At 39.7% G+C, this 12,824-nt stretch overlaps 1 protein-coding gene and 1 gene segment (V, D, J or C); one reads left to right on the forward strand and one right to left on the reverse strand.

Annotated features, from left to right (window-relative positions):
* Nucleotides 1-5,010: 5,010 nt before the first annotated feature.
* LOC134372669 (olfactory receptor 10G2) lies at nt 5,011-5,967 on the reverse strand. Its single transcript, XM_063090092.1, has one exon. It carries the CDS (start codon nt 5,965-5,967, stop codon nt 5,011-5,013), a length of 957 nt encoding a protein of 318 aa, XP_062946162.1.
* A 226-nt stretch (nt 5,968-6,193) lies between these two features.
* On the forward strand, nt 6,194-12,470 carry LOC134372670 (T cell receptor alpha variable 1-1-like). The segment is given in 3 exon segments: nt 6,194-6,298; nt 11,687-11,831; nt 12,133-12,470. Coding segments are annotated over 3 exon segments (588 nt in total).
* The last annotated feature ends 354 nt before the right edge of the window (nt 12,471-12,824 follow it).

Here is a 12,824-nt window from a genome sequence, read left to right on the forward strand (position 1 = left end):
TTCGGGGAAATTAACCACTTTGGGGCTTCTTACTGTTCAGAAGAGATGGGCTTTGAGTAATCCTTTGCGGCTCTGTCACCCAGGGGAAGAGGGGTGACAAATCCATGGGGGGCAAAGCAACACTGATGTGCTTTCCATGTGTCTAATTCATTGGTTATTCACCCTCCAGTATTTTACTCCATCCTCTGGAGGGGATGGTGGCCTCTTCATCACAAAATATTTCCTGTATACACACTCTTTTATGATCTCCTATTCATCTCTTAAGACAAACCCTTCTTTAAATCCTGGATAATGATAATGAGGGTGATGATTTTAGCAATCGTTTATTAAGTGTCTATCATGCTTCAGAAGCTTTACCTTAGTTATTTCATCCAGTGCTGTCAACATCCCAGTGTTAGTCTGTTTCTATTGGTTTCTATTGCTTATAACAGAACATACAGAACTGGGTACTTTGTAGAAAATGAAATTTATTGTTTACAATTTCAGAGGCTGGAAAGTCCAAAGTCCAGGGAACACATCTGGTGAGGGTCTTCTTGGTGGTGACTTTACAGCAAGGAGTCTCACATGGCAGAAAATGGCTGAGCAGAGAGAGAGAGACTCTCATGTGCTCTGCTATTAAAGTACACAGAACCACGCCCATGACCACCATTATTAATCCATTCACTAAGCATAGTCCTACAATCTATTTACCTCTTTAAGACTCCATCTTTTAATTACCATAATAGGATTTTCTACCCTCAAAAGTTACAGTGGGAATTAAGCTTCTAATACATGGACTTTGGGGGACACAATTCAATCAATCCACAGCAAGTCCCTTTGAAGTAAGTCTTATTATCCTTATTTTACATACAAAACAGCCAGGGTTCATAAAGGATAGTTAATTTGCTCAAGGACACATATCTAGTTGATGGAAGAATCAAGATTCTGTTCACAGACTCTAAAAGGTGTACTCTTTCCTTTCCATAATGATTTCTTTCTGAAATGGGTAGATATCCTGAAAGTTTATCAGGTAGTTGCTTTAGCCCACTAAAACTCCAGGTCACTGAAGTAAAGCTACCTTTCACTGATCATCTGTAATTGATGGCCAAATACCCTTGGAAGTTAAATGACCTATCAATCCTTTATATTTAGCATGACTTAGTTTAATTAGTTCCTTTAGGTGAATGGAAGTTATCTTAAAGTGATCTGAAAGTACATGGAATAAAGAAGGAAGAAAGAAGGGGTTGTAGAAAAGGAGGTGGGAATAGATCCCAGGAAGAATGCCGTTGAAATGAAGGGGTCCAGGTTTTACACAGCTAACAGAAGTAAGCACAGGTGTAGCCTCATGTTTATTTGCATTGTTTCAAGTTTGAACTGGTTTCATGGTTTTGACTCATACTTTCTTTACGTTGAAGCTAGATGAGTTCCTGCTAACAGCTCTGTACCACACAATCACTTGGTATCCCTTAAGATTAGTTCTTGATGAACTTAGCATTCATATACATATAACCCTAAGAGTAGTTATATTTTCTGGATGAACTTCATATGATCTTAAGATCTCATCTGTTCTAACAACAACAATATGACAAATAAGCTTAAGTGCCACGTAACAGAATTGTCAAACCTGTCACTGACTTCTGGATTCCACTTAAACTGATATTTTTCAAATGTCCAGTTGGCAATTTTTGGTGACTTAGCTGCTTTGAGCTTAACAAATTATTGAAGATCCTATATTGCCTTTATCTAATATTGTATGATATATATCCCTCCTGATATTATGGCCTTTTTGCATGGCACAGTGTGATTCTTATATCCATATTAATATATTTTTATATTTATGAATTTTGATTCTTTTCATGCTCTTGTTTTCTTTTTTCTTTTTCTTTTTTTTGGTGGAATAGGAAGTCATCATTCATTCAGGAATGCCAGTGACCCGAGGAGAGGTGTTAGGCAAACTCATCTCTCCAGTAAACCTGATGGAGAATTGCCATACTAAAAGCATCGCAAATTCTCAGATTCACTGAGGGGTTTTTAAGAGGGGGTTGAGGGATTGTAATGTGGGAAGTGAAAAGCAGGAGGGAGGGGGATGTGAGCTGTGGGGGGCTCCGAGCAAGTTGTTAGGTGCAAGCTCTTGCCGAGGCTTTGTCTGGTTTCTGTTCCCATCCTTGATGTTATCTTAGGGTTCTGCTGGATTTTGATGAGCCTCCCGGTGGAATCAGTATAGCTTTATTAATGTCTTCTCTGGTTTCTCGGAATCTGGATAGTGTATGTCTCATGTCAAGTTTGCAACTCCAGGCTAACTGAAAAACATTAATTCTTTCATACGATTGCCTTCCTGCTCTTGAGTTACTTCAGCTCATGTTCTTTGTTTGCTGCAATAAATCATTTAGCAAACTTTTCAGGGAAGTTTCTTGGTTGACATACTTTCTTAACCTCTGCATATTTGAGAATGTCTTCCAGTTGCCCTCGTACAGAAGTGATAACTTGGCAGGGTATGTGATTCTTGGCTCAAAATTATTTTCCCTTTAAACTCTGTAGATATTGTTCCATTGTCTTCTGTCATTTAGAGTTGCAAGAGAAAAATATGAGGTCAGCCTGACTTTTGCTCCCTTATAGGTAACTTTCATTTTCTGTATGGATACTTGTAGAATTTTCTCTTTATCCTTGAAATTTAAAAACATCAGCAGAATATGTCTAGGGGTTGCCTGCTTTTCCTCAAATTTTAAAGGTACCCTGTGCACTTTTTCCATTTGTAGATCTAGTTTGTTCTTCAACTCTGGAAAATTTTTTTCAGTTAGTTCCTTAATTTCTGTTTCTGCTCCATTTGCTTTGTCCTCTGTTTTGGGTATTCTTATTATGTGTACATTGTATCACCTGGACCAGACCTCTAGGTCTCTCTTTTTCTCCTTTTTTCTTTTTCTTTTCTTTTATTTTTTATAGATCCGAACCCATGGCCTTGGTGTTATCAGCACTGCACTCTCCCAAGTGAGCCACAGGGCCAGCCATCCTTTTTTCTTATCTTGATTTTCTTTCCCCTTTTCTTCCCATTCTGTGAGACTTTCTCTTGTTTTGCATTTACTTCAGTAATTTGATTTTGTAGACAATCCAGCTTGTACCTTCTTTCTATCAACTCTCTCAACTCCCTGATACTTTTCAAGCTTTCTGCCCATTCCTTCTCTAACACTGTGGATAGTTTGTTTAACTCCCTTGTTATACAATTCCTAAACTTTTCTATAGCTTCTATTTCTGGCGCTACATCTGTTTCAAGAGGAGGCATTTTCTCTCTTACTTAGCTCTGTTCCTGTCTTCTTCTTCTTTTTTTTATTTTAAAGATGACTGGTAAGGGGATCTTAACCCTTGACTTGGCGTTGTCAGCACCATGCTCAGCCAGTGAGTGAACCGGCCATCCCTATATAGAGATCTGAACCCGTGGCCTTGGTGTTATCAGCACCACACTCTCACAAGTGAGCCACGGGCTGGCCCTGCTCTGTTCCTGTCTTCTGAACTGTAGTATTATGACCTTTTCAGTAGCTCTTCTTAGCAATGAGGACCAAAAATGAAGATTCAGGGAGGTCTTCCACGGCATGGAAAATAAAACATCCAAAATACTTTGTTTTCGTTTCACTGTTAAAATGGGCCAGCATGACACCACACTCCCAAAGAAATAAACAATATGTCAGCAAATGAAATAATACTTTTACCTTGTCTTCATTTATTCACCAAGGAACTGTCCATACTTGCTTTCAGACTGCCATGTACTTGGATTTTCTGTTTCCAGTTTCTTTTAAATGTTCTCTTGTTTTTCCAGGTAAGACCAGGAAAGGTAACAGGGGGATAATTGACAATAACATCTTTGTTTTGCTTAAGATACATTTCAGGAGTCTTCTCTACTGTTTCAATTCAGCAACGGACATTGATTTTTGTGTCTGCTCCTAGTTATTAGGGAAAAGGGGCAGACACAAACACAAATAAATGCTTTTTATCCTTTGAGGACTCACAATCTATTTGGGGTGGAAAGAGAGATGAATTCTTGACTGTAATACATAACAGACTGTGATAAGGTCTATAAAAAAGGGACTATGGCAATACAAGGGTAGAGGAGCTAAGTCCTGACTGGGAAAATCAAATATGGAAATGTTCGATGTGAATCTGAAGGAAGCATAAATCTTCAGTTGGTCAATATGGGGAAGGAGGAGGTATATTCTAGACAGAGGGGAGAACTTGAGCAGAAGAGCAGCAGGCAATTTTAGGGCATGCTCGAGGAATGGCACTAAATCAGCAAGGCTGTGAGAGGGGAAGACAAGTGGAGAGGTATTGGGAGAGAAGTTATGTTGGGTCCATACTGTATTGGACTTTGAATTCCAGATTAAGGAGTCTGGCCTTATTCTACATTTGTTGGGTCATCCTGCAGTTTCTGTGTTTCAGAAGGGTGACTTTGATTGTGATGTAGATGAGGAGGAAAGGACAAAAGACTAGTTAGGAATCAAATGAGACATTCTAAAGTTGAAGGAAACAGAATTTGATATGTTAGCATGGTGAGGCTGAGGGACAGGAAGGAAACATAATCTAGAATTTTCAAGTTCAAGTGCTTGGGAATATTTATGCCATGCACAAGCAAAGTTTAAACAGAATTTATGGAGCTCTAGGATTGGGGCGAAGATAATAAAAAAAGGGATTAGGGTATCATTATGCTATTTTTTCCCTTTCAAATTTTCTGGCATAACATACCTCCTAAGAAGTTGACGCATTCTCATCCTATTTGACATTTGATAAGGCATTTTCTTATCTTGCAAGGTAGTCAGAGGTGGTATGTAATGTATCCATTTATTTCTAAACAAATAATGTAAAACAATTTAAGCCAATTTAATGAGATGAAAAGATTATGTGTTTAAAGAGTTCAAGGGTTTCTTCCAAATAGAATTGACTTAAGTTCAATTTAAATTACTAACAGTTTATTGAGCATTTGTCACATGCAGCGGTAGCTGAAAAGAGTAGTAGTGACGGTGATGCGGGTGGTCCCTGAGCCTGTAGTTACTTATGTTCATTCACAGTCCCTCGACCTGCTGTTATCTTCTTCAGAGCAGACTTTACTTCCTGGTTCCTCAGTGTGTAGATGAGGGGGTTCAGTAATGGAGTGACAACAGTGTAAAACACAGCCACTGCCCCATCCAGGGGACTCTTGGAGCCTGGCCGAAGGTAGATGAAAATACAGGGGACATAGTAGACCGTGACCACGGTGACGTGGGAACCGCAGGTGGAGAAGGCTCGGCGCCTCCCATCAGCAGTGCGTATCTTCAGGATGACATGGACTATGTTGGCGTAGGAAAGCAGAATTAACATGAAGCAACTGGCGGCCACTACCCCAATTTCCACAAAGGTCACAAGCTCATTGACAGTTGTGTCAGCACAGGCCAGTCGCAACACCGCAGGGATATCACAGATAAAGTAATCCACCTGGTTGGGCCCACAGTAGGGCAGGCGGAAGGTCAGGGTGGCCTGGATAGAGCCATGGATGGAGCCGGCCACCCAAACTCCAGCCACCAGGATTGTGCACAACCTCCCACTCATGAGCACGGGGTAGCGCAGGGGCCGGCATATTGCCAGATACCTGTCGTAGGCCATCAAGGTGTAGAGAAAGCACTGGGTGCTGCCCAGGAAGTGAAAGAAATACAGTTGAGCCACACAGCCACCAAATGGGATAGCTTTGCTGGCAGGAGTGAAGCTTAGAATGATTCGGGGAACGATGACTGAGGAGAGGCACATGTCCAGGAACGACAGCACGCCCAGAAGGACGTACATGGGGCGGGCATGGAGCTTCGGGTCGGCCCACAGCGTGAGCAGAATGAGCAGGTTTCCCAGCTGAGTCAGGATGTAAATGATGAGGAAGACCAGAAAGAGGAGGGTTTTCATATTCAGGGGGTGAGACAAGCCCAGGAGAATGAAATCTGTCACCACGGTGTCCAGGGATATGTTTTTGGAGTTTCCCATGTCTTTCTGTAGTCTGCTAAGATGAATTGTGGAGACAGAGAAGAGAAACACAGCACATGGAAGTTGTGAGAGAATGCTTTTGTCTGATGATTAGTGCCTGGGAGTTAGGAGACAAACAGAATAGTGTCTTTTTTTTTTTTTTTTTTTAAAGAAGGGGTGGTATCACCATTAGTTATTTAGGTTTACTTGATGGGAGAAACCCTCCAGAGGCTGGCTGGTTTCCTAGATGGATGGAAACTGTTGTTCATTGGTAGATACTGAGAAGCAGGATTTGGAAAATCAAAAACCAGGGGAAAATGTGAATGATAGGAATGGACCAATAACTCTGAGGGTATTGACTGGAGAGAGGCTAAGGTTGATGCAGAGCAGTGTGGAGCAAATGCTGTACCCTCTGTCACAACATCTACTTTTTCCTCCACTTAACCATCACTGCAATGCCTTCCCTTTGTCTTCAGCCAAAATCCTATCTCCTCACAACATGAAAAAAATTCATTTTCTGGCCTTTATTTACCACCCCATTACACCCCTTGCAATTCCTTTTTGGTGTTCTGACGCATGGGGCTCCTCAGGGCCCTCACAGTCGCGTGCTGTCACTTGGGATCTGTGCACATGCTACCTTTTCTGCTCCCTTCACCTAGGTGGTGTCCACTTTTTCTTCAGGATTCAGTTTGGGGTCCCTCATCTTCAAAAAGTCTTTTTAGATCCCTGAGAACCATGTTTTTACTTTGCGAAGCATGTATCACATTGCCATTGTCTAATTTTTATTTGTCTCCCCGTTAGTCATCCCATTTAGCACAGAAAAAGTGATAATTATTATCTGAATGACTAAATGGCCCGTTGAATGGATGTTGCCCTATCCTGCCGATCTGATACAGTGTATCTGTGCTTGATCTTGTTTCTCTGACCCTTGTGCCCACCTGGCTGGACTTTTAGGGGAAGGGATCACCTCTTTTATTATGCAATACGGGTCTAGTTTTATTATAACACACTGTAAGGATCATTCTTGGTTTTTATTACTCCAGGATATTATTTAGATCTCTTGGTTGATTTATATGGTCCATTGGTTTGGGACTGGATTTCTTGTATGGGGTTACAGATAAATTTTTGTTGTGTTATGAAGTCACTGATTAATGCAGCACTCGATCTTTAGTGTGTTTGTGTGTGATATATATAGTTGCAGTCTACCATACAGCAACTCTCTCTAAAGACCTTTTAAAGATTTTCAAGTACCTGAACCAAATGATAAAAAAAGATAGAGAGATGAAATGTGTTTGTTTCACTCCTTTTGTTGAGTAGGTTGTTAGATAAAGGTTTTTCCCTCACATTAGGGTTTGAGATACATTCATTTGTCATTTAATCATAAAGTGTTTTTGTAATTTAAATGACTATTTTCAGAAAGCAATTATAATACTAACAGATTAATTATAAATAACATGTGAATATTAATTCATTTAACCATTTAATCTTCATCAGAGAATTCTCCAAAGTGATTTTATCTTGATTCATCTCTAAAATACCTTAATTCATATGTTAACATTTTAGAGTTATTATTAATAATAATAATAAAAAATAAATTTGGCTCTTTAGGGTCTGTAGAATGTGTTAAACATGACCTTTGGCCATAAAGAAAGAAGAAATAGCAGATTTTTACTGTCTAAGTTTCAGGAGAGCAACTTGATTTATCTGGAAGACTAGTTCTTATTTCTTGGGCTAGAATACAGAGAAAAGATGGAAATAATTGGTATTAAAATTATGTATATCATACTGATTATGAGTCAAAGTAACTTTTTTGTGTTGATACAAACACAATATCAGTGTGCTTCCACTTAGGCAAATGATATATTCATGAAATGTTTTAGGAAAATCCAGTTTTGTATATCAAATCAAATGGAATTTACCACTGGGGCAATTATTTGGAGAATTATCATAACGCATATTTATGTATAGTGAAAAGTTTCTCCCTAATTTATCTGCTTTGTCAATGTGATTTCCCCCCTTTTGTTGTGCGTAAGTCTGATTTCATTTCTCCCAGGTGCCCTTTTAGAAGAAAGCTCTTTTTATCCTTCTGGGTTCTTGGTGTCTTACTTACTAGGACTCAGGAAACTGAGGTGGGTTAGAGCTGGTCGGTTTGAGAACAGGTTACTTTTCCAGGCTGACTTGGCAAAGAACGGTAGTTTTAACTTGGAGTGTGGTGTTTAAGGGTTGCAGAGGAGGACAATCTAGATTGCTAGAAGGTGGATATTTGGAGGGAACAGGGAGTATGTTTGCAGAAGGACTGGATCTCTTGATGAAAGAGGACAACAGTCTGGGGCCAGCTTAGAAGAAACAAAAGAAGAGGTCACATTCAAGTGTCCTCTTGTTCCCTTTCTGTCATCCTCTAGCTTTTTGTGTCATTATGCTTTAAGTCTGCTCCTCTTTTTAGCTGTTAAAACTTAGGATGTTTAAGGTAAGGGAAGAGACAAACTTAAAGAGTTTGAAGAAATTAAAAACAACTTTAATATATCTACCCTGGCTAATTAGATAACCAAAATATTCTAAAATTTCCCAAGGTTTAGACTATATTTGATGTTGTTAAAATCATCCTGTAAAATGGTCAGAATTTAAATAATCAAAGCACATAAAAATAACAGAGGGTTAAAATTCAGTATAAAAAGCATCTGAAAATAAGAGAGTAAACAGCACATTTTAAAAAAGCAATTATCTTGGAAACTCTAAGGAGATGCTCTGAGTAAAAGAGTGACATTGAGAAGGTAAGGACAAGAACACCTTCGAGGGACCACTATGGCATCATGGGATCACAGGATGATCTGCTTTCTGTGGACCCTCTCCCCAGCCCCAAATCAGGCTAGTTTGATGTGAGCACATGTCTTGAGAGCATTTCCATTTAGTGCTCTCAGAAGTGCTCTTAAGTGCTTTTCTTAAGAGCAAGCCACCATAAAGCAATTTAAATCTTTGTTTGGATGTTTACAGTGACCATTGGGATCTGGGCTACTAGTGAGTAATTATGAAATCCTGAAGATGAGGAATAAAGACTGGTTCAGTCTTGTGTTGGATAAACTAGAATTAAGGATTTCTATTTACCCTTGAGATGAGACCCAACCCAAATCTGTTTCTGGAAAGAAGATTCACCTTCTGTCATCATCCATTCCCTGGCCTAGGGCAGAGTGGAGGAAATGAATAGAATTTGGGGTGGCCTAGACATGTCTAATCCACAAGGTAGGTGCTTGTGCTTCTATCAAATGTTAAGCAAAAATGAGCTTGCTTAAGGAAAGGTGCTTAGAACCTCTTCACTGGAGAAAGGAAAGGGTATAAATTTGGCCTGTCTTGTGTTTGCACAATCACCAAAGAATCTTCTTCATGACCCCTATGCCATTATCACTGCCCAACTTTGCCCTTTATCACTGCCCTAATAAAAAGAGAAAATGAAAAGAAAATAGTGTTAAGATTTTTTCAAGTCATTTTCTTAACACAAAAAGAAATTTCTCAAGTTTGGAAAGAAGGAACATAATTCTAGTATAATTGAGGAAGAAAATGGAGAAAAGAGGCTGATTAAACTAACATTTGGACAAAATAACAGAAAGTCTTAACGTTCCAAAATTAGTTTATGCCCTTACTTTGAATGGAGCTGGTTTCAGGGCTGCTTTTCCGTTCTATTAGACTCACATGTACAGAGCTGCACAATCAGGCATGAGGCTGGCTGACCCTGGGTGGAGGTCCAGCAGAGAGAGGGCATCCCCTCAGTCAGTCTGCCCTGTTGTAAAGAGCTCCCATATCTGTTTTGGAAAGGCCGTAGAATTCTTTTCTGAGCTTGGCTGTGCAAGTGAGTATTCAGAATCTCTAAGTGCATCTGCCTTTTAGGGCTCTTTGACAAGAGTGTCTTCTGTATGTCTTGAGTCATATTTTACTTTGGTTTTCATCAGCTGTTGCCTCTATAGCTCTAATTAAAAGAAAAAAAATTAAATTTGAAGAAAAAATTGTAATCTCAAGGGAAATCCTACTCTGAAGTGTTTCCCTAATGAGATCTTCTCTCCCCAAATCCTCATTATTTTGTTTTGAGAGAGAGCAGGAAACATTTCTAGTAGTTTTCTGGAAAGGGGGCTTTGGGGAATAAACTCGTTAGTATCATTCTGGATGACTTCTAATTTTTTAGAGGTGTTATGAGATCTCAGCTGATCACCTTCCCTTCGCAAACACTCAGCAGGATTTCTCCATCATCTCCCTCTGGTTTCTGTTCAGATGTCAGGTAACCAGTGAAGTATCTCTTGACCCTCCTTCCCCTTCCCTATTTTATTTTTCTCAGTACCACTTAACACCACTGACATACTGTATTTACTTATTTATTTGTTTATTGTTTGTCTTCCTTCCCTAGAATATGGGCTCCATAGGAGGGAGTTTTGCTCACCGTGGCCTTCCCAGCACTTCAACACAGTGGCACATAGTAGGTTCTCAATAAATACTTTTGAATGAATTATGGGGCTGGCCGGTGGAAAATTGCCACACGTATTAAATGCTGTGGGCAGAAAAAAAGAGCTGCGATTTCAAATATGAATCTCATATTTAAACTTACCTGGAGTAGATTTTATATCAAATTGATTGTCACATGCATACACAGGCCTAGATAGCATATGCCAGGGCAAGTGGCTTTGGAAATCCATTTGCTTATTTTTCAAAAGTCAATGTTAATCTAAGTAATACTGGGAAATTGGCTAGAAATAAAGACTGGAGTGCTTCATTTCATTTTTTATTTTATAAGCTTCAAGAACTTCCACTGTGCAATAATGAAACTAGACAAAGACTGGGTGATTTCTAAGTTTCTTTTAAAGTCTAAATTACTAAGGAAGAAAATGTTCAGAGTTTGGGATTTGTGTGTGTGGGTGTGTAAAGTTGTAATGGTACGTCTGGCCACAAGATGACAGTATCATCTTTATTAAAACCAAGTGCTGTATTCTGCTACATGGAGTAAGTAAGAAATAAATCTAGAGGATTCATGAGGGATCTAAATTCCCTTAGTAAAGGTACTACATGTGAGGGGTCCATTAGTTTGGGAAAGCTGTGTCAAAAGGTGTTAACTTCTTTTTGTAACACTTGGGAAATTGTTTGAAACATAGGTTTTTCAGAGATGTATAAGAAAATGTTAATATTTTCACTATCTCCCTTTAATGTCAACCCTCCAAAGTAACAAATATTGTTTTCTTTATTTTCCTATTTCTTCCTCTATATTCACGTATATATGTACACACACAGAGCCGTATGTATTATAGCTCTTTTGATCTCTGATACATGATTGCCTATTGGGAGATAAATTTACACAGTTGAAAAACTCTTCCGTCTCTTCCTTGTCCCACAAAGAAATACAACAGTGATAACGATAACACAAGCACACAATCACAATATGTATATAACCCACCTCTAACTGCACCCCTGTTTTCGCTTTCTCCTGTCTTGAGAAGAGAAACATGTAGCATGGGGAAATTGACCACTTCTGCCTTTGCCTTCTGTTAGTCTTATTAGTGTCTTTTCTAATTTTTATTCACAACTGAAGATTTCTTTTCAATATTCACCAGAATCACTCGGACTGAAACCTGTGGATTTGCTAGTAGCAACTGTTCATGTGAAGACTCTCATGTGAGGGAACCCATAGCTGCTCCAGTGGAAGCTTAAAGTTACCCGTCAAGAAAGGAGCTCCTCCCCATGTGTTTCTTCCGGGTTTTGCATCCAGATTGAGCGTCCCTCCCTCACTCTCAGGGAGGGTTTACCTTCTGCAGACTCTAGTGGCTGGAGAACTGGAATGCAGTGCCTGGCCTGTGATGTCCTGCAGCAGATGTGGGGATTTTTTCTTCTTTATGTTTCCCTGAAGATGGGAGGTAAGTCTCATCTTAATAGCAAACGCGGCTGGGAGTTTTCAAACTGATTTTCTTCCAGCTAAATGAGTGCAGCTTCTGACGCTTGTAATGAAAGAGTCTTTCCTGATACGTATTTTCCTCGTGAGTTGCTAACTGTCCTCCTGTTGCTATTGCTGCAGCTACTACCACCACCATTTTTTCCTATCTAAGGAAGTTCCCCATCAATGGCAGTTCTTTTGTGATCACACAGGAACTATTATTTTTGATAGTGTTGTGGCTCCCAGGAGGGCTGCCCTGGTAACAGTCACGTGTCTTTTCATAGGCTCTGCAGGACAAAGCATTGAGCAGCCCACTGAGTTGATGGCTATGGAAGGAGCCTCTGTCCAGGTCAACTGCACGTACCAGACATCTGGGTTCAATGGGCTGTCCTGGTACCAGCAACACGATGGCGGAGCACCCATATTTCTGTCTTACAGTGTTCTGGATGGTTTGGAGAGGAGAGGTCGGTTTTCTTCATTCCTTAGTCAGTCTGATAGGTACAGTTACCTCATTCTGAAGGAGCTCCAGACGCAAGACTCTGCCTCTTACCTCTGTGCGGTGAGAGACACAGTGATTGTATCTTCAGCTGTCCCCAAATTCAAAAGGCTACCATGGCAGTGAGAAGTTATATTTCTTGAGTGTTTGTTTGCTGAGAGTTAAGAGTGGGGATTTTGAAACCAAACTGTTTGGATTTGAGTTTGCAACTTCCTAACTGGATGGTGTGAAGTAAGTCACTTTCTCTTTTTTTGGTTTGGTTTCCTCATCTATAAAATGGAAATAATAATAGCACCTGCCTCATAGGGTTGTTGTGAGTTGTGAATTTATATGTGTGTATATTTATATAGTATATCTTAGAACTGTGCTAGCACATAGCAAGCTTTATATAAGTTAGTCATTTCACTTCTAATCTTGAACTTTTGCTAGGTGTTATGTGGCAGGGGTTCTGGGTCTGGAACTCAGTATTTCTCTACCCTT

Source organism: Cynocephalus volans, chromosome 3, assembly GCF_027409185.1.
Source record: "Cynocephalus volans isolate mCynVol1 chromosome 3, mCynVol1.pri, whole genome shotgun sequence".
NCBI lineage: Eukaryota > Metazoa > Chordata > Mammalia > Dermoptera > Cynocephalidae > Cynocephalus > Cynocephalus volans.